The sequence below is a fragment of the Triturus cristatus genome, chromosome 1_2 (assembly GCF_964204655.1).
Source record: "Triturus cristatus chromosome 1_2, aTriCri1.1, whole genome shotgun sequence".
NCBI classification, from domain to species: Eukaryota; Metazoa; Chordata; class Amphibia; order Caudata; family Salamandridae; genus Triturus; species Triturus cristatus.
Genome location: NC_140580.1, coordinates 96,969,625 through 96,992,585, shown reverse-complemented (window position 1 = coordinate 96,992,585; position 22,961 = coordinate 96,969,625). Strand labels below are relative to the sequence as shown.

The 22,961-nt window shown below is 44.3% G+C and overlaps 1 protein-coding gene across 2 annotated transcripts in view; it reads left to right on the top strand.

Annotated features, from left to right (window-relative positions):
• The window catches only part of INPP5F (inositol polyphosphate-5-phosphatase F), a 943,021-nt gene that overhangs the window by 727,854 nt on the left and 192,206 nt on the right, over positions 1-22,961 (top strand). For both annotated transcript variants that reach the window (XM_085602832.1, XM_085602840.1), the window contains exon 13: positions 18,705-18,825. In XM_085602832.1, the coding sequence (XP_085458958.1) occupies positions 18,705-18,825 (121 nt within the window). The remainder of the gene's footprint in view (positions 1-18,704; positions 18,826-22,961) is intronic.

Below are 22,961 nucleotides of genomic sequence, written 5' to 3'. Positions count from 1 at the left end.
CAGAGATGCGCGCGCAGCCGCATGACGTGTGATTGACGTGCAACTAGAGAGTGAAGGGGACTTGACATTTAGCTCTACATGTGGAGACAGAAGTCTGGGGTTATGTCAACCTAATCCCTAATCATATCTAATATCCTATGTTTAAAGAACTGTGTTATCCAAAAGGAGAGGTCTCTTAGGATAGAATCTTATTCTATACTGACTATACTGACTCTTAGTGCGTGTACAAGCGTCTAAGTGTCTACACTAGATGCGAGGGGGTAGGAATATTCCATGGTAACGGGGCTATGAATTACTTGCATGAGGACAGCGAGGCCTGGCCCCTTTGCACGGTAGCTGAAGGAATGTTTACCTAAACTACTAGACAGGAATGCATCGGGTGAGGAGCGAAGCAGATAATCTTGAAGGTGAAATACAGTTTTTGGCAGGCAACTGGCTGGATCAGGCACCGTTAGCCGCGCAGGGAGTAGGACAAAGTTCATGGATACAGATGCTGGCTCGGACTGGAGCTTTCAGAGGCAGAAGGCAGAAAAAGGCTTGATGACAGAATTCAGGGCCTACTCGCCTGAATCTGTAAAATGTGGAAAGTGAACCACATAAAGTCGGTGGCCTTTCATAATTAGGAATGAAATATCTGACCCATTCATGGTGGATCTGAAAGAGGACATGTTGACGGTGGACGCACATATATTTGCGTCTTCAAAACTGGAGTAGGAGGGAACATACATGTACTTATAGCATGCACATGGAGCCGTTGGGGTCTACGATAGGGGACATAACTGATCACAAAATTCATATTTCCTCACTCCTCCCACTAAAGAAAAAATCTAATGGGGATCCTACGGATCTCAGCAACCTTCGTCCAATCTCCCTGCTGGCTGCCCCGGGCAAAATGCTTGAGAAAGTTATTCAGCGGCAGCTTAGTAAATACATAGAGGACAATAAGATTCTGCATGAGACACAGTCAGGCTTTAGACCTGGCTTTAGCACTGAGACAGCACTGATCGAGGTGGCAGAGTCAATAAGATGGTCGTTGGATTCGGGAGACTCAGCTTTGCTGGTGCTCCTGGATCTTTCGGCAGCTTTTGACACTGTCGACCACGCAAGGCTGATGAAGCGATTGGCAGAAGTGGGCCTACAGGATCAAGCGCTGGACTGGATACAGTCGTATCTGTCCCAGAGAACCCAGAAGGTGGCACTGGGGACTGTTGCCTCAACACCCAAGCCTTTAAGCTGTGGTGTCCGTCAGGGCTCGGCGCTCACCCCTTTATTATTTAATATTTACCTGGCCCCGCTTTTTACGCTAATTGCTAATTGGGGGGTCAAGGCATTATCATATGCCGATGACACCCAGCTCGTGTTTCCATTTGCAGAGGCGTCAGAGGCGGCCTTGTCAAGTTTCAAGGGCTGTCTTCAAGATGTTGCGTGCTGGATGAACACCAACAAATTAAAACTCAATGCAGACAAAACGGAGGTGCTTTTCTTTGGTAAAGGCGCCCCTCCCCCTCTGAGTTCTGGTGGCCGATGGCTATGGGCCCGGCCCCTTCTCCTAGCCTTTCGGCAAAAAATCTGGGGGTGCGCTTTTGGGACAACAATCTGTCATTTGTCTCGCATACACAACAGTTGGTCGGGGGCTGTTTAGGTAAGCTAAGGAATCTTCGAAAGATTCTGCGACTTCTACCGGTGAGTTGCAGAAAAACTGTTATACATGCGACAGTAACATCAAGACTGGATTACGTGAATGGCCTGTTCCTGGGTTTGCCTAAATACTTAATTCAACGCTTACAACTGGTCCAGAATGCGGCTGCGAGGCTGTTAATGCATATTCCATTCAAGCATTCTGTCTCTCCGCATCTTCTATCACTTCATTGGCTACCAGTAGCCAACAGGATCAAATTCAAGGCACTTACGTTGGCCTTCAGATCTTTGTTTGGCACGTGTCCAAAATACCTGCGAGATCGGTTGCCGAGATACACACAGTCCCGCTACCTCCGCTCCAACTGCCGGATCCAGCTAGCAGTTCCCCGAATAAAAAAGGCCCGGCTGGGAGGTAGAACTTTCTCGGCCAATGTAGCGATGTTATGGAACTCACTGCCCCCTGAGCTTCAGCAGGCCCCTTCTGAACCCCGCTTTAAACAAATGCTGAAGACTTGGCTCTTCACCCAACCACGCTAACGGCCTGAATCGGTATATCTTTCTCTGCCTGTGTTTAGCGCCGGGACACCTCCGTGTGAGGTAGCTGTTCGCGCTCTACAAAATTCTGTATTATCATTATTATTATTATATTTATACCTTGAAGGTGTCTAGGAATGCCAGTATTGACGTAAAAGTCGGGCAGAGGAACGTCATGAATGAACCCCTAAGGAATAGATGTTCATGCATACTTAATGAGTTCTTGGAGAAATCAATATTCAAGCTGGGGGAAATTCCTTAAGGCTTAAGGGTCTGGTTTTCCAGGAAATCTTTGTGACGTGGATAGACGGATATAGGTGGCCATGCCTGTATTTGGTTTGTACGGACAATGTCTAAATAAGGGCCTGATTTCTATGTCCAAATAAGGGCAATGTGAATTGCACATATATAAGCGCATAAATCGGGATACCTATAAACGGAATCTAAATCTACACACAGCAATAGAGTCCCCCACCATGACTTGAGTTTGGATACCTTATATTGAATGTCTGACTTTTTGGAGGTTTCTTTGGTCCCTTTTGGGTTCCAATCTTACAGAATAAGCACAAGGTGATTGTGAGAGCTGCGCCCTGTTCATCCAAAGGTATGAGTGTTCTCACAATCTATTGGGAGTGTCACGCTATAGTTAGCCACAGACTTTGAACTGCTCGAAGTAGCTTGTGTAGATGCCTCTATCTAGCTCATTGTACATATACTATTTCCTTGTGATTGTTTCTTTTATAACAATAAATCAATGGTTGGACATTAAATTATTAGGCAATATTTGTGCATGCTAGGTTCTGAGCCTCTAACCCCACACCACCTCTCCTGAGTAAGCCTTGGACTACTCTGCTTCGCTACCCTTAGAGATAAGTGAGAAAAGGGTGGGATTATTGATCTTTTATTGATTTGATAGTAGGTCAGGCCCCAGGACAACAGTGGCAAACAATTCTGAGTGAAACAATCGGAGTCCAGTAATCATGGCCTGCACTGTGGCCCAGGAAATCTTCCCATTGAAGAGTTTCCTTTGGGCTTATGTATTTTTTTGTGTCTTATGGTCGGCATGTGTTCACTTGCAAAAGTGATTCTCTTTCCCTGTACCTTAAACTCTTTTCAAACTTGATAAGGTTATTGCTGCACTTTGGAGCACTTTTCAAACCTGGTTCCCATTCCCAAAAGGTCAAGGGAATGTACTGTTTAAATCAACCAACATGTAGTTTGAAACCGTGCTAAGTACGTTTTGGGAGCTCAGGCCCTCTCTTGCGGTGGTCCTAGTTCATCTCCCTTAGCAGTTGTTTTTGCTGTTCATTAGAATACAGGATGATCCAGCTCTCCCTATAGGTTGATTTCTAACTCTAGAAAGGAAATAGCATTTTAGCATGCACAAGCATTCGGTACTGAATCATACGAATCCTGTACAGGCCACACTAGTATGTACAAAGCTGAACATTTTGAATTTTTTTTTTTTTTAATGAAAAGGGTTTTAATCAAGTTTCACTAAATTAGAACCGAGATATAGGCTGGGTAGCAGCAGTACAATTTTCTACCATAATTAAAAGCCACAGGGCATTTGAAGGAAGCATCCATGGTAGTTACACACAGAACTGATAGAACACGTAGCATTACTGTATACTTCCTCACATAAAGACAACATATGCAGCAGAAGTGCAAGCATCCCTCACATAAGTGAGATAGTAATGACACGGGCAGCAACTGTGCATGCTTTCCCTAACTCTGTGATTTTATGTGATAAGTGTGTGCATGTTTGATATCTCAGATTATATGTATGGATGTATGTATGGGGTTTTATTGATGCCATGAATATTTCTAGTTGTGATGTGTGCTTGTGTTGGTGTAACGGTATGTTTTAATATATGTTAGTTTCTTATTTAGGATGATGGTGTTGCGCTGGTGTGACAATGTGACTTTAATTTGCTATCGCACGCGAATCACCCTTACAGGGGTATCTCGGTGCGGAGGACAAATATAGCAGCAAACAGAGAACTTAGATTAAAACAGATCAGTCTTTAATAATTTATTGATGTCGGTACACATGCAAGTCCGGAAAGGCAGCTTATTCCAATAGGTGGGAAAAAGATCTGCCACCACAACTTGACCGACAAATGTGGAGGATAGTACATAATGCTTAATCCATTGGTCGCAGGTTCTGCATTGGATGATAGTGTGAAAGCCTCCGTTGTAAGTAACCAAACCCTATCCCCATTAAAGCCTTAAAAGTCAAACAACAGATTTTGAATACAATTCACTTTCTGATCGGCAACCAGTGAAGCGATCTCAAATGTGGAGAAGCAGCATCTCTAGAGGGAAGATTATAAATGAGCCGTGCTGCTGTATTCTGTACGACCTGCAATTTAGAGAGCAATGTTTCATTTGCGGAGGCCAATAGGGCATTGCCACAATCAAGCCTGCTAACAATAAGAACCTGCAACAAGGTTTTCCTAGCTGCTAGCAGAAGAAAAATAAGTGTTTTCCGCAGCAGACGCATCATGTGGAAGCAGGTATCTGTTATGGATGAAACGTGCTCCTTCATGGGCTTGATCGATCCTGACACCTAGGTTTTTTACTACGTGACAATGGGATGAAGCTCAAGCTAGTTCAGGAGGCCACCAATCGGGAGTCCACAGTTATTGGGCATTCCCAAATAGCATAATCTCTGTCTTTTCTGTATTTTGTTGAAGACTATCTGACATCCACTCTGCAATCACTTTCATCCCATTGGATAAGTGTTCATTTATTTTAGCCACATTTCTATCCAAGGAGATAATCAGCTGATTGTCATCAGCGTAAGATAGAATTTTAAAGCTGAAGGATTTAATGACCTTGGCAAGTGGGACCACATATATATTGAACGAGGTGGGACTCAGACAAGAGCCCTGGGGAACCCCCTTGTTAATCATCATTGTTCTAGACTTAAAAGTCCCCAGCGCAATAACTTGACATCGATTTTCCAAGAAGTTTTGAAACCACTCTAAAGCTCTCTCATAGATCCCTACTTTATTCAGCCTTTGTAATAGCCTAGCTTGTGACGCAGTGTAGAAAGCTGTGGTCAGGTCTAAGAGCACAAGCATAGATGGAGTATTGACATCCAAAGAACATCTTATGGAGTCCGCCACCGCTACCAAAGCTGTCTCCGTGCTGTGCGCGGATCTGAACCCAGATTCTTATGGGTCCAAGATCTTGTTTACTTCAAGGTACTCTGACAACAGTTTGTTAATCAGTCCTTAAAGCACCTTCCCAAGGAATGGAAGCATGGAGATGGGCCTGTAATTTGCAAGGACTGAGAGTCCACGTTGCCCTTTTTTTGAATAGACATAACCTGAGCACATTTCCAGGCCAGCTGCATTTCCTTGTCTCTATTGACAGATTGAAGAGGGATCTGATTGCTGGTGCAATTTGCTTATCAAGAATCACAGAGATCTTGGACAGGCATGGGTGCAAGGGAGAGCCATATTTAGATGTTTCTAATGCACTATGTATTTCCTCCAAAGAAAAAGTATTGAACTTCCCCATGCTACATTACCCATTGCTAGGCGGGGATATGAAATGCAGCTCAGTATTGGCTTGATTTGGCGGGCATATAAACGTGATAAATGAGCTTGATTATTTTCACAAAAACAATCCACAAGAGAATTACATAGTTCTTGCAAGGGCTGAATTGTCTGAGAACAAGCATGAGGATTAATAAACTCATTTAGAGCTTTAAAAAGCTCTTTAGAAGAGTTTCCAGCTTGGCCTATCTGATCGATGATATAAGCTTTGCATGCCATTTTGATATTCCAATGATACATGATGAGAGCATTTTTATATACATCTTTATCTTTTGAGTTGTTGCTTCCGCGCCAATGTCTCTCTAATTTTTTTACATGACTTTTCCAATCTCAACTTCATCGTGTACCAGAATACGTGAGGCCTTTGTTTGTTATTTGCATACATTTTAATCTGGGCAACCCTATCAAATACAGAATTCAAAGCCTTATGATAGTCCTAATGTGAGAGATTGTAAGAGAGGTATGTGTCATGATACTTGTGTGGAATGGTGTTTATGATTTTGGGTGTGATTGTGTGTGCGACAGTATGACATGGTGTGTATGTAATGCGTGCATTATTTTTCCTTTTGGTGTGTGTGCAATAATGTTATTGTGATGTGTGTGTTTTGTCGTTGTGGTATGTGAACTGGTTCCCAGACCCAAAAGGTCAAGGGAATGATCTGGTTTGTGGGTTGCGCAATTGTCTGTGTGCCTCTTTACAACATAGAGAAAAGGTACAGCGTGATCAAACGCCATTCAAGCGTAACGTATGAATATAGCCTAAACAGCTCATGCAGAATTAGTAGAAATTTTCAGCATAGGGAACGAGTACAACATACTCAGAACCAGAAGTGCTCACTTCACTTAGAAACACAGAAGATGAGATGGCATGTACATCAGAACTGAGTTGCCCCTTGAGCTACTGTTCAGCTTTTTATTATATAGTTGCAGGCCACGGGAGCAATGAGATGCACCTCACAGTGCAGGGCAAGGACATCTGCTAACGTGAGTCACAGCGCACACGCATTGTCTTCAGTTCGCTATGGTAAAAAAACTTTTTGGACCACACCTAAAATAAACCTTTAAAGATTTTCCTTGAGTAAAGGACAAATCTCATCCTGCTGCAACCACCACCCATGCCTGGTTGCACAAAATGGCAAGTGCATGGGTTGATTCAAGGCACTTCGTAATGGTCATTGATAGTCAACTGTGCATCAACTTGGGTTGTATCTGAGCTGCAGCCTGCAGTTACTGTGGACTGACCAAAAACAAATAACGGTGCAGTTCTGGCAACCTATTGCACTACCAAAGGCAATGTCACCTCCTTCAGTGGGGGGGCAGCAAATAGGGTGAGGCAAAGGGAAAGACACTTGTCAGTAGTGAAGTTTTAAAGCTCCTGGCACTTGGGCTCTCATTCTCCTTACCTATGCAGAGGTACAGTTTTTTCCTGAAATTCCTTTAAGATAGCATTGATGTCCTCTGCCAAGCACCACCCTTTCAACCTGTAACAAAGAAAACTGATGTAAGAGGGTGGTGCTTCAGGTTGCTATGCTGTGGAAAATCCTGATTGGATAGGAGTGGACACATTTTATTAAGAGTTGGAGAAGCAAGATTTATATTTCCAGAGGCTCAGCTGGCTCTGATGGTGTGGACCTGTGACTTTGTTGTCCCTTCTGCCAAGGGACAACCAGGTCACAGTGATGGTCTACCCTCCCTATTAAGGGAGGGACAACTGTCGCTCGTTTTCCCTTACCATGTCCGCAAGTCATGTGAATACCAGCAGGAACAATTGATAATTGCCCCCACGTTCAGGGCGAAAACTCCCTGCAAATTAGGGCCATTTATTTGTTGTTTAGAAAAATAACTCTCCCTTTGGGAGTTTATTTGAGTGGGTGCTTTAGGACGGGGAACACTAGATAGGGCAGCCTGTCCTCCACCAGGGTGGCGGAGGCCTTGGTAACCACCTCCTGGAAGACAAATGCACCCATCCGCCAGGATTTAAATAAGCCCATAGTTGTTTCGTATTTATTGATGTTTTTATGGCTGCTTCAGGGTTCAGTAAAGAAAAAGAATGCATAATCCTGGTCTATGGTCCTGACTAGAACATTGCTCAGACAAAACAGTGTTGGTTTAGGATACAGTTAACCGCAATAACAAAATATATTACTAAATTCAGTTAAAATAATGGAGAATTACTGTGAAAGCTCTTTGAAGCTGAGGTGACCCTGCTGTGGATCTATGGGCCTGTGGTTGTAGTCTGCTGGAGGCAATATTTAGCATTGAAAATCGGGTGTTACGAATTTAATTTCAAGAAAGAATTGATATTTTGGTTGATGTTTTTGACCTAAAATTAGACTTTGTTTCTATGTAGGTTAGGTTTGCCTTCTTACTGTTGGTACTCTAGAAAATAATATACCTCACTGCTGCAGAACATCAAGATTATGAAAATTAAATATCTGTTAAATTCTGCAGTTAAAAGTTGTAGGATTATAGTAATGTAGGACCTTACTGAACTTTTTCCTTTGACTTAATAAGTAGAACCACAACTGCAGCACATATGAAAATGCTAGGTTTGGCTCCTCATCGAGCCTACCTAGAACAGTGATATTTGATGGAGTGAATGAATAGTAGGGTTTAAACAAAGTTGGAAAAAAATCTAATTTCAATATCTTCCTCAATCAGATTGAGGCTACGTGGATAACAGTTATCCAGTGATAACTGTAGGTTTTCCACAACCCCTTTTAGATCATTGAATCACATCTTATTTTTATGCCCTTATGTTATGCGACCAATTAGTTGTTCAAAGGGATAGTTTCCCGTATGGAGCAATCACTTGTAATCAAGCATTGGCACTTTTACGTGAAATCGCAAGAAATGAAACATACTAAAGTACATTCAATCAACTTTTAATTTGTTTTTATGGATGACCTGAGCAAACGTGATGTAGGGAACCAAATGCTATGTGAGTGCCTAGCAGATGATTTTTAATCATATCCTCGACTGAATTTAAAATGTTATAAATTAAAGTATTTTTATACATTTTGATGTTTGTTGTTGTTTCATAAAACGATTTAAACAAAATGGATTTTGCTTAACCGAGAAGTTGGAATACAAATAAACACCTTCCTAATCCTCTGTTGTCTGTCGGTGCCTACGGCTACAGGCTGGAGTAATATTTTTCAACCTCCTCCTAAGAGATCAAACGCAGTATGTCATCCCAGTGGCTTTCAGAAGGTTTAAGCTCAGTTGAGATTTAAACCACTTGCTATTTCATCTCATTTATAAGCTACCCGAACTGTTGGCTTTGAGCGATCTGAAATTGTTTTCTTGAAAATCAGTGTTCCTAGTTACCATTAATAATTCAACATGCACCAGCACTCTGTAGGCCATATACACCTCAGAATCTTAGATTGTCTTAAATCTGGACTTAGGCTTTCTGGAACCACCATTTTTGTCTTAAATCATTCATCTAAAGAAGAAGGTTTGTCTCCTATATATTCTGCAGAGGTGGTTATTCAAGACCATGGCATTTTGATCCTCTAGCCAGCTCTTTGTCTTGCGGACAAACAGCTTATAGGTCACCATTTCTAGAAGGATAGCGTCCTGTATCCACTGGAATTAAATATTTTATTGAATCACTCCTTATGTGAATGTCTGTGCGTGCTCCACCAGACCTAAAGCAGCTTCAGTTATATTTCTAAAGCATGTGCCTCATGTCATTTCTGCCCACGCTCTTTCTGCAGGCTTTACATTCAAGATGCTTCTACTCAAAGCAATACACGAAGCATCCAGAAGGCTTTCAGAGTTACTCCAGTTTGGAACTTTCATAGATTCCCATACTTGAATCATTCCCTGTCGTCGAGATGGGGGTCCCGGTATATATAAAAATAACAATACAAACCATTACAGTTAGAAACTAGGCCTAGGCCCAATCTAGTTTTGTAACATATCCACCTCTTTTTATAAAAGAGACCAAATAAAATAAACAACCAATCAGATCTGCCTCACCCTCTAGAACCCTCCTGAGAGAGCCTCAGACCATCAGATTTTCTACTGCACGTTATCCTAGGGAGTCTCCACTGAGCTCTGCTCAGTTTTTTCCATATTACCTTACTCCTAGTGTTTTTTCAACTGATTTCTTCAACAGCTTCTTTAACAACGTCTTCAGCTTCGTGTCAATATGTCTGACAAGGAGAAGAAAGACCTTTTTAGAGCCTGTTCCACCTGCTTTAAAAAAAGGCTTTAAATAGATGACCCTCACAAGGACTACATCTATTGCCCCTATCCAGATCACAAGGCTAAAGATTGAAAGGTTTGCCATACTTTTTCCACAAAAACCTTGAGGGACCGTGAGGGACGTCTTGAGACCTGGCTCCAAAAGTGGAAATCCAGGAGGGATCCTTTATCCAGTGATGAAAGTGATGAGGCCTCATCAGCTTCCTCTTCCAAGAGATCCCTGAAGAGGTTGAGATCTGACCCCTCTTCTTCTGAAGACCGACCTGGTAAAGCCTCTAAAAATATCTCTCATAGGTTTGACAGGCAGAGTCCAAACAAATCTCCTCACCGAGGTGTAAAGGAGAGGGAAGGACTATCTAAAGGAGATTCTGCAGTGAGGAAGTAGAGTTCTGTTCCTCCATCTTCTCCAACTGACTGTAATGGTTCGCAGGATCTTCTGCAGGAGCGTCAGGAATCAGAAGAGTAAGTCCCCGTCCTCCCCTACGGCCTTCCGTCTCTATCAAACCCTAGAGAACCGGATGGCACGCCAGGGGAAAACAGGGTAACAAAACAAGGGAAGGAGGGTGTGACTTCAGAGGTGTGGTTGGGTTGGTACCAATGACGTAGTTCTTCTCTGTGCGCGCTGCAATAGAAAATTCTACTTACTACTACATATCACCTCATGCATTTCACAACCATAAACATGTCCCTAACCCACCTACCACTGGGGTCTTGTTTTAGCATAAGAAGGTGTCACCTCCACTGGATCTGTAAGGGACCAAGGACGGGGGCAGGCGTGGAGCAAACCAACTTCTAATTCTTATACCCTATAAGATAAACAATTCGGTGAATGGTCTTCCTGTAACATTAAATTTGGTACACAATTCTTATCAGCCTCTTACTCACTAGGATGATATACAAATGCGTCCCTCTATTTCCACATGGACGGTAATAACGAAAGGCTTTTTGAGTATAGGATAACTCCTAGGGAAAGACAAAACAATAGCAATTATATTCGCCCACCCCGTGCTGAATTCCTAAGTGCAAGTAAAAAGAGTAGCGCACAGCGCTGTTACCGTGCTTCAGAAGAACTCTGGTCACTATGGCGTGGTCCACGCTAGCGTCCCCTATGGATAAGTCGATCTTCTGTCTCAGGGGAAGACCAGCACCACTGAAGAGAGGTAGGTGAAGGGCTGAACCGGTGCGAAGAGGGGAAGGAAGTGTGTGGACTCAGCTGAGGATACGATACAACTTGGGCGTAATGATCAGTAGAGGAGGAAGCTACTGATCAGTGTAATAAACAAAGGACATGTACTTGTGAGACGAGTTCGGGAACCCTTAACCTCAGAGAGGGGATCAGAGGGCAAGGTGAGTGGGAGATACACGTGTCAACACCCAACCACCACCCAGGAGTGAGCACCCCCACGACACAGCAACCCTGGGGAAGGTAGATGACTGGCACTCACTCTGTACTCCGCCGCAATTGGCGGGAATCAAAAAAATGCTACTTTAAGCAGAAGCGAGCCTCCAGATGGCAGAGGGGCTCGCGAATCACGGCGGTATGCTTCTTAAGCAGAAGCGAGCCTCCAGATGGCAGAGGGGCTCGCGAATCACGGCTGTAAAGTGTCTTTAGAAAGACACAGAACACACGGGCAGAACCCGGGAAGGCTCGGCGCTCACTAGCGCGACCACGGAAACAGGAAGTTCAATCCGGAAGTCAGGCAAGCTAAGCGAAGACGGAAACCAGGCATCAAGCTAGAACGCTAAGCGCGTTCGTACGCGTCTTAGGTCCTTATATACTGGACCGTCTGCCGATCCGGATCACGGGGCATGACACTGACAGGAAAAAGGATTTTAAAAAGCCCTCCTCTGTACATTCTGAGGGAAAACATACTAAGAAGATTCCACCGTTGACGACGCTGTCGACGACACCGTTGGCGAAGGAACCGTCATCATCTTCGTCGACGCACAGCGAAAAGGTACAGTCTTCTTAGTCTAGTCCTACTCCGGCGACAGGATCTTTGACCAGAGTTTCCTTACTTTCTTCGACGGCGATGCAGTTTCCATCGTCGATGCCAGTGACAACGGATGCAATGGTGATGGCGAAGTTTTCGTCGACGGTATCGTCGATGACTTCTACGAGGAGGAGGAGAACGACGACGGCCGTGGTGACAACTGCGACTACGTTGGCGGTGATGACGACGATATCGGTGACGGTACCGATGATGGCGCTATCTACATCGTCGACGGTACAAATTTCCGAGGTAATCATCAGGAAACGTTGCATTACTCCAGATCTCACTTCTCCCAGCAAGGTGACACCTCTGCTGCCTACTCACCTTCTAGAAGAAGAGTATTCGGAGGATGAAGGTCCTTATGGGTATGCTCATAGCCCTTCTGACCTGCACGTGAAGTGCCAGGCCCTAGATTTAGAAGATGGGCATGAAGAGCAGGAATATGATCCTCCTCAGGTCTATCATGGAGGTTTCCAAGAGGAGATGGTTTGTATGCCATACTCCTTGATTTCGGACCTACAGCTCATGCTCTCAGACTGTAAAAGGAGATTTCCAACTACATCTCCGGCTCAGGAGCAGGTTTCAACTCCGGCTGTTCCACCTGCATAGCCTTCCACTGTTCGGGTGCCACCACCACCACTGCAAATACTTATGGACCTGCCACCGTCGACTCCGATTATTCAGGAGAATACCTCTGATGACTACCAGGAAAGTGCAATTCCCCCGGATCTGGACAGGGAATGGGATGAGTATATTATCCCTACTCCTGCTTCACCCTCACCGGTACCAGTGGATTCTCCGCCTGGAGATGTGGGCGGTTTCCATAATTTGTTGGAGAGGGCAGCAAAAAGATATGAGCTTCCTATACCTTCAGTCCAGTCTGAGTGCTTCCTATATGATTTCAAAGAGCCCTTTAAGAAATCTGTGAGATCAATTCCTATCGTTGGTCATGTTTGGAAAGAGGGGCTCAAGGTTATGACGACCCTGGCTACAGTAATTCCGGTGCTCCCTCATTTAGAGAAAAAGTATAAAGCCCCAGAGGATAGCCCAGCATGCCTGGGGAGTCAGCCTAAACCGAACTCAGTGATATCGCAGGCAGCACAGAAAAAGTCTAAAAATCCGGATGCTCCTCTAACAACACCTACAGACAAGGAAGGCAGACGCCTGGACAATGCTGGCAAAAGGTTTTCTTCAATGTCAAGCCTTCTCGTGAAAGCAGCTAACGCTTTAGCCATCTTGGGGCGCTAAGACCGCCAGATGTGGTGTGATCTCTCTCCCTACCTTGACCAGTTGCCTGATGACAGCAGGGCCAAAGCGAAAAACATTCTAAAGGAAGGGGAGAGGGCCTCCTCAGAAGTGATTGATTGCAGGATGGACATTGCAACAACTGCGTTCCGTTCCCTGGCTGGAGCGGCAGTCCTTCGTCGCCAGGGATGGTTTTGAGCGACCTCATTTAGGCCTGAGGTTCAGAATAAGATTCTGGACCTCCCCGTTGATGGGGAGGCGCTCTTTGGGGAGCACATAGACGATGCTCTTATAGAACATTAAAAAAGATGTGGACACGGCAAGATCATTAGGGACACTCCAGTACTGAAAGGTCCCTTTTCGTGGCGCAAGGGGCAGAGGTCTTCCCTCATACAGAGGAGGTTACTAGCAATATCGGTACTCCTCGTAAACGCCGGCCTCGCAGTCTTACCGCCCGCAATATAACCAGCGGCAGGGACTGTCCTAGTCAGAATCGAGATCATCAAACAGAGGAAGAGGAGGCCCCAGGGGAAGGAGTCTTCTCGGCACCAATAGAGGCCTGCTGGCTCTGTCTACTGTTCCTACCCCTCATTCAACACCTGTGGGGGGCAGGATTTCACGTTACTTCCACGAATGGCAACGGATAACATCGGATCGTTGGGTTCTCAATATAATCCCAATTCGGGCACACGTTGGAATTTGTCCATCATCCTCCAACCAAGCTCCCTAGTGCCAACATAACAAAACATCTTCGTCTCCTGCCGTTAGAGGTCCAACAGATGCTGCAGAAGGCTATAGAGCTGGTCCCTGTCTCGCAAAGAAGAGAGGTTTTCTACTCCTGGTTCTTTCTAGTTCAAAAGACTGTAGAAAAGTGGCGCCCTATTCTAGGTTTGAGGGAGCTCAACACCTATCTCATCAAATAGTCGTTTCGGATGGTCTCCTTGCAGGACATACTTCGACTTTTAAATTCAGGAGATTTCATGGCCACTTTATATCTAGAGGGAGCATATTTTCATGTTCCCATACATCGCTCCCACAGGACGTTTTTTCGCTTCACAGTAGCCAAGAGACACTTTCAATTCAGGGTTCTTCCCTTCGGCCTCAGATCGGCACCAAGGATCTTTACAAAGATACTGGCTCCGGTAGCGGCTTTCCTAAGGAAACAACAGCACCAGGTTTTCCCTTACCTGGACGACGGGTTGCTAAAGGCTCCTCCCAAGACTGCAGCCGCGAGGTCAGTGGCAGCCTGTACACAGCTGTTCAAAAGTCGGGGTCTTACCCTCAGTGGGGAAAAAATCAAAATTCTTGCCCTTCAAAGAAAGCCAAATTCCTGGGAGCCATATTGGACACATCCCTGAGCGAAGCTTTTCCGTCAGTGGAAAGACAAGCCAAATTGATGTCAATGGCCCATCTACTTCAAAAAAGAAGGTCACTTTCAGTTAGCCTCTACAAGTCCCTTCTAGGGTCCATTTCATCCTGCATTCCTCTGATTTCTCACTGCAGGTTACGAATGCGCCCTCTTCAGGAACAACTGTACCTACAGTGCCGCCAAGTGGAAGGGTCTTTCGAAGACATGGTCACAGTCACTATGTCAATGAGAGAGGCTGCTTCATGGTGGACTCTCGAGGAGAACATTTCCCAAGGTCTCTCCTTCATGGTCACTCCGGCTTCTCAGATTATCACTACAGATGCGTCTCTGGAAGGCTGGGGAGCGGTCTTGCAGGACCTCCATATAAGCGGTCGATGGCTACACCACCATTGTCTGGTGCACATCAATCTACTGGAACTCAGAGCAATTCGCCTAGCCCTACAGGCTTTTCTTCCAAGGATAAAGAATTTGTCGGTTCTAATAAGAACAGACAATACTACAGCCATACATTATATCAACAAGCAGGGTGGCACAACATATTGTCTGCTGTCGGTGGCAGCGCAAGCTGTCTGGGAGTGGGCGACCCTGCATGGAGTCTCACTAAAAGCGGAGCATCTCCCAGGGAATCTCAACGACACGGCAAACACACAGAGCAGACTAAAGTCAGTCAGCCACGAATGGGAGCTAGACCATAGGACTCTGGAGGAAATTTTTCAACTATGGGCAGGCCAGCCATAGATCTCTTTGCTACACCAGAGAGCAAAAATGCTGGTTCTACGCAAGCTGGCATCACCATCCGGGATCCTCTGGGAATGCCTTTTCGATGGCATGGTCAGGCGCCTTTGTATACGCTTTTCCCCCTCTTCCTCTGATACCGAGGCTGCTCAGAAAGCTAAAAACGGAACCATGCAAAATGATCCTAATAGCACCGTCTTGGCCTCGCCAGTACTAGTACATGGAGCTTCTTCTCCTATCCTTAGAGCATCCGGTTCCTGGTTCCTTTGAAACAGACTCCATCGCTGCTGACGATGTCCCAGGGCCAAGTATTGCATCCGGATCCACAATCCCTTCAATTATCGGCGTGGCTCCTGAGCACAGAGAGTTTCCTGACGTAAAGCTCTCTGCAGAATGTAGGGACATCCTGTCTCAGGCTCGTACTCAAAGTACAAACAAAACCTCTTCCATTTCATCCGGTAGGTTTTGTCACTGGTGCAGAGATTTGGGGGTTCAACCTTTCGCTTCTTCGGCGCATGAAATCCTTCCTTACATTCTTTCCTTGGCAAAGGCGGGCGTAGTTCATTCATCTATTAAAGTGCATCTCGCAGCCATTTCTCGTTTCAGGAGGACATCCTCAGGGCCTTCACTCTGGTCGATGAGAATAATTAAACAGTGTATAAAAGGTCTTTTTCGAGTCTTCCCTCCAGTGAAGCCTCCTCAACCACTGTGGCACCTTAATCTGGTCTTGACTGAGCTCATGAAACATCCCTTCGAACCGATACATAAAGCAAACTTGTAATTTCTCTCCTGGAAGGTGGCCCTCCTTTTAGCCTTGACTTCAGCTAGGAGGGTCAGCGAGCTGCAGGCTCTCACCATACAAGAGCCTTTTATTCAATTCAAAAATGAAACGGTAGTACTCCGTACCAACCCAAAGTTCATCCCGAAAGTGCCTTCGGACTTTCATTTAAATGAATCTGTGATACTTGAAACTTTTTTTCCTCAACCTACGACTTCGGCTGAGAGGTCACTTCACTCATTGTACATTCAACATTGCCTGAAGTTCTGTCTTCATAAAACTAAGGACTTTAGAAAGTCACCACAGATCTTCGTGGCTTACAGCGCCCCTCGTAAAGGGTTTCCCCTTTCCAAACAGGGGATTGCACAGTGGATTTCCAGCGCTATCCAATACTGTCATCAAGAAGCTGGTAAGCCCCTTGAAGGGAAAGTCCGTGCTCACTCCACGAGGTTGATCTCTTCTTCTACGGCCCTCCTTGCGGGGGTACCTTTCCGGGACATCTGCAGAGCAGCAACCTGGAACAGTGCCCATACCTTCACAAGACATTACTGCTTGGATTCTTCGTCACGCAATAACACAGCAGTGGGACAAGCAGTCCTGAGGAACCTCTTTCAATAAGTAGTGAGCTTTCCCTCTCATCCCTCCTTCCTTTTCCTTAGTATTTTCTTTGCACATTCTTTGATACAACTGATTGCATCTTGTTATTTCTGTGTGTATATATGTGGGTATTTGGTTTGCATTTCAATGTGGGGTGATTTCCTTATTTCACTGTAAAAAAAAAAAAAAAGGAAAGATGATATCTAAATTGCGAGATAGACTATTTCTTTTCTTTCTTTAATCTTAATAATGCATTGTTTGATCTCTCTTGAAGATGATACAAAGAAGTGTGCTCATGACTGCTAGCTACTCTGATTCAAGCATGGGAATCTATGAAAGTTCCAATACTGGAGTAAGAAAACAAGTTACTTACCTGTAACTTTAGTTCTCCAGTTTTGGTAACTTTCATAGATTCACATGCGACCCACCCTCCTCCCCTGGGAAAGCACGACCTTCTGCTTCTTTATGGTTATCCTGTGGCACTACAGGCACGAAAATCTGATGGTCTGAAACTCTCTCAGGAGGGTTCTAGAGGGTGAGGCTGATCTGATTGGTTGTTGATTTTATTTGGTCTCTTTTACAAAAAGAGGTGGATATGTTACAAAACTAGATTGGGTCTAGGCCTAGTTTCTAACTGTAATGGTTTGTATTGCTATTTGTATATATACCGGGACTTCCATCTCGGCGACGGGGAATGATTCAACCATGTGCATCTATGAAAGTTACCAATACTGGAGAACTAAAGTTACAGGTAAGTAACTTGTTTTCATCTTTTTGTTTGTTCTTTACTACCATGAAGGAGCCTGTTCTTGGTGTTTTTGCTTTTTGATTGCTAAACTAGACACAAAGGTGGGAGTAGAAGACACCATGAATTTCATAGTAGGATAGAGTTTCTCTTAGGGTAACTTAGGTAATTCCAGGCCAAGAATCTTGCCCATTCCCAGTTTCCTCCTGCCTACCCTCCTAACATTGCTCATTGATTACAGCAATGGTCTCTTCATTAGCAGACAAGTTTTCTATTTACAGGGACCCGCAGGGCTGCAAATGTCATGTATCTCCACGTGTAGTACTGGCCCATGAGGTTCAGATGTTTAACAATTTTAAGAAGCAATTTTCAGTTCTGTAAGTTGGTGACAACATACCTACTGGTTGGTAAAGAAGAGAACCTAGACATAGGAGTAGAGGAGTGACCAGAATCTAAAAGTATGCGTGCATTGAACCGCTAGTTCCGATACGTACTTTAGATTAATGTTGTTGAGAGTTGCTATTTCAACCAATTGAAACATGCTCTCTAAAATTGTTGTATTGCAAAAGATGGTGCCATACCTCCCACTCAGCAGACGAGATAATTTATCTGTTGGCCACTCATATCTCAGGAAACATAATGCTTCACAAGGTCTGATAGTAGAACATGATTTTTATCTTAATTTAACAATGTTTTAAGGGTAATCTACTTATTTTTGGCCCTGAGGCTACTGAGTTACTATTACCTAATAGACCCCTCTTTAGTTGAACATCAAAATTTTTTCCTTTTTAATACTGTCCCCTTGTTGTCTAAATAAATCTGTTGCTTGTTATATTTTTAAGTATCCATTAAACAATGTCATCCCCATGTCTGCTTATTTATCCAGTACTGACGATCCTTTGTTGCATTCATTTGCAAATGAGATAAACTGGTGTGCCAATAATTAGTCCGAGCTAGAGCAAGTCACTGGATTTTATTCGGCCACTAATATGAAAGATGGGCCTACAGAATCGTCCTAGTGATATAATATTTTTTTAAATGGTAAAAACCAGTTGCAGCACATAGTTCTGCGGTTAAGAACTTCAGATAAGTAACTTCTGGTTCTGATTAACACCCTCCTTTCAGAGATTAGTAAGGGTGACATGCATTGAACATTTTTGCTGGCACAGAAAAATTATTGCTGATGCTCAATGTACTATTTCACACATTTAATAACATCAATGTATTTCTGTGCACACGTTATTGCTGCATTGTTTACATGTTGTGTTTTTCCTCACTTTGAAAGGGTTGACCAAGCTGGTATTATCTGCAAACAGGATGGGATTTTTCGGGTGAATTGCATGGACTGCCTGGATCGAACCAATGTGGTGCAAGCTGCTATTGCAAGAGTAGTCATGGAACTCCAGGCATGTATGCCTAAAATATATGCTATCTGGTATTGTGAAAAGAATGTTACTCTTGTGATGAAAACCTACTGATCTTTCGCTAAATCATTTCAATTGAGTGTGTTATAGTTACAGTACTTAGGCAAAGAGATTGGTGATATTGACATCAGCTAATGAAGTCATCAAATTTATATATGAGACACCACTAATGCCATTTTCTCTAACCATCTAAATGATGTTTTATGTCAAAACAAAAAAACAAAATTGGCTATCTTAGCCCTACTTAGGAACTTTTACACATTTTAATGAAGTTTAATATGTGCGTAAGAGTGAAGGCAAGACCAGTGCCCCCTAACGAGTAGGTCATGACATGTTCCCCAGATCATAAAATGTTGCTCACCATATTGTCCATATTTCAGTTTTTTACCAGTGTTACACTTGGTAGTCGTTTTTTAGGTCGAAGCCTGCAGAAATCTGACTTGGGGATGCATCCCGACCATTGGCTTTGCCTTTTGTCAGTCACGTTTTCTTGCGTTCTGTCGGCTGGCTTTAATTGTATTAGCCCAGCCTGCTTGTGTTTGTCCCTTTCATGGAGCATGGCCTGTTTACCATACCTTCGATAGGCTCCTTCTGTTATTCCAGGAGTGTTTGCATTCTGAAAACTTTTCTTTTCCTTCTTCATGAAACGTTCCGTGAGAGTGCATGTTTCCAGCTATCTCTCGTGTATGCTTCTCTTCCGCCCCACCAACTAATAATACACGCTGTGTCAGCTTCCACTGTGTTTTTGTCTGCCCACCCACATTGCTCTCTCTCCTACATGTAGCTCTGCCTGCCTTTCTGTTAAATGTTTTTAAAAGATAAGGCTTTTGCGCTGCTATTGTAATTTTAATCTACCGTTCCATCGCAGGTCAGTAAATGAGAAAATAAATATGAGCTGTGACACAGCCGCTGTGCTCGGGTCATTTTTTGTACGCTCATAAGCGGAGACCTTTTTACTTTGCCGGTGCTTGCTTTGCTAAGCGTCCTCAGTCCTACACATTCCACAAGCTCTGTTCAGGCAGGTGCTTAGAGGTAGTTTGGGTGGACATTTTGAACTTGATTTGCTTTTTAAAGCCAAATATACATAATTAAATGTTGGAACCAATTCACAGTTATTTTCCTTTAACACTTCAGGCTTTTGTCTTGAATTGATTAACGTTCACATGCACATTACAGGCAATTCACAACACAGGGCAGGTCTATAATATATATATATGCACTTGAGATTCACGTGCAAAAACATGCACAATTGCAACGCCCATTACACGTATCTAAAATTTTGACTTGGACTCCCAAAGTTTGCAAAGCGAGGGGGAGTGCGAACAGAGAGAACATGCGTCTAACTCTAGACCTTTAGTGCAATTGAAAATTATTTCTTTAATTGACAGCACAAAGTGATGTCCATCATCTTGGATTGGCAATAAAAATATAAATGAAATGGCGCCAGTGTCATTCAGCAGGTGTGTGCAGGGCCGGCGCTAGGCATGGGCAGTGTGGGAAGCTGCCCAGGGCCCTTCGCCTGTTAAATTGCAAGATGGGCCTCGCACAGTGCCTTTGAAGAGACCCTGTTATGATGGTCCAGTGAGGACCAAGGTAGGGGGCCCCCTTCCCTGGGCCTGGCAGTCATTGGTCGAAAGGCCTTCAGTAATCTAATCGCTGCATCTGCATAACAGCGATTAGATGGGTATGTAGAGTGGACTTTTGTGTGATGTAAACCCTGACCCTGCATGAATGAAAAGCATGGTGTCCTGCAGGGCTCACCATAAAAGACAGAAACGCATCACAATGAACAGTGCTCCCCATTAGGGTTGCATGCTTTCAAATACAAAAATAACGGGCATTTATTGTTTTATAGCAGTCTGCAAAGGCTTAGATGTTCCACTAAATTGGACTCTAAAATATCAGTATGTGTTCAATTGTCACATGGCTTTTCTGCTTTTCTTTACTCCAACTATTAGTCAGGTACTGCTAATGCATCTCTATCGCATATTCAAAACTACTTTCTATTTATACTAGTTGTTTGAAGTTTATACAGGTAAGGGTTAAAAATACGGGCTTTAGGGCTAGAACACCGGCTTGTGGCAACCTTGTTCCCCTAGCATAGGATAAAGAAAGAGGGTGAAAGAAGCACAGAGAATGGAGGTGCAGTGCATATAAAGGGAATACGACAAAGAAAAGAACTAAGATAGGAGGTGGGTGTGAGAGATGAGTGAGTAAAAGTACAGCAGAGAGGTGGCAGACTAAGATAATGGGGGCAGAACAGCAACAAAGAGCAAGAAGCTTGGGGAAAGAGGAGCAGTGCATGCGACAGGCTGAATCAGTGAGAGAAGGAAAGAGTCTGGGCAGGGCCGGCTCTACGCATGGCAATGTGGGCAGCTGCCCAGGACCCTTTTCTCAGGTTAAAAACATGGGGCCCTGCTTCTGTGTGAAATGCCACACTATCAGTCAGAACACCTTCCGATCACATCACAAATGTATTTTTCAAGGGAGGTGTCTTGACCTCCCTCGTTTAAGGGCTTGGTGGCATTTCTGTTGGTGCAGGGTGAGGAAAGGAAAACAGTGGCTGGGGAAGTGGGCAGCAGTAAAGCCAACAAATGTGTTGGCTCGCAACCTCAGGAGCAGGGTGTTAGTATCCGGGCAGCACCTCACTTAACAACCTGCCCTGAAGCCTTGCCTGCCTTTTCTGTTTTACGTTGCCTAGGCCCCCTTTGTTCCAAGGACCAGTTGGACATTATCAGGTGAGGAGAGGTGGGTTGGGTAAAGAGGAAGCACCCAGAAAAGATTGATATGGCAGGGCAGGATTTAGCACAGCTCAGTCACCTGAGCCTTGATGCGCTGCATCAGGCTGCAGGGTCCAGGTATGGGGCCCCTTTCCCTGGGCCTTGCTGCTGTTAACCAGTGCTGTGTGGCCCAGGGCAGGAGGCACCCCTCTCCTTGGCCTCAGTGCTGTGCTGTGAAGCCTAGGATATACAACTCCCTCACCTGGGCCTCGCAGCACATGGAGTAGTTTAGTGGAAGTGGGGAACCAGGTACAGATCCCGGCGTTAGCTCAAAATCCTGAGATTCAGGACAAATCATTAAACCTCTCCATGCCTAAAAAACTCTGACCTTTTGTAATGGGATTGGTACTTTTGTAAAGCGCTCCAAAGACTTTGGGCTGAGTTTGTGGTATATAAAAGTGCGAAGAAAGGAACCACAGCGCCATTTCACAATCACCTCACATTCTGGCACTATCCCTCATGCATGAGACGTGAACCCCCTGCTGATTGGATGGGTGGAAGAGTGGGTGGATGGAAGTGTGAAAGGGATGATGGATGGATGGAGTGATAGGGTGGGTGGAGTGAAAGGGTGGATAGATGAGTGAAAAAATAGATGAGTGGATGGATGGATAAGTAAAATGGTGGCTGCAAGGATGGATGGAGTGAAAGGGTGGAATGATGGTGTGAAAGGATGGATGGAAGGATGAACAAAAGGATAGGTAAATGTGTGAAAGCATGGACAGATGAGTGAAAGGATGAGTGTAAGAATGAACAGATGAGTGAAAGTGAGGGTGGAGAGATGAAAGAAAGGATGGATGGATGAGTGAAAGTGTAAATGGATGGATGGATGAGTGGATAGATAAATGAGTGGATGAGGGAAAGGATGGATTGAAAGTGTGGCTGAGTGGATGAGCAGTGAGATTGATGTATGATCGAACAGATGTGTGGAAGGATGAGTGAAAGGGTGGATGAAGGGATGGATGAGTGAAATTGTTGGCTAGGTTTGGATATGGATGGGAACATGGGGATGGACAGCCATACAGAATGGTGAAAGACTGAATTATTGATGAAAGAATGAATAGATGACAGAATGCAAAGGAGAAATGGTGGATATCAGTAGGTGGATGGGAGGATGAAAGCATGAATGTCGAGATGCTTAGATGGAAGAGACAAGAGAGTTCTTCTAGGAAGGGTTGCAATGGCTTGCTTGGTGCCAAAAAGGCTTTGGTACAAAGTGGGGGTATTTTAATTTAATTATTTTCTAGCTATCCTGTGTCTATGTGTGACATTTCTGTATTTGCCCTATTTTCTTTATGGCATATCTACATCATATGCATGACATTTTGAATGCCACCCAAC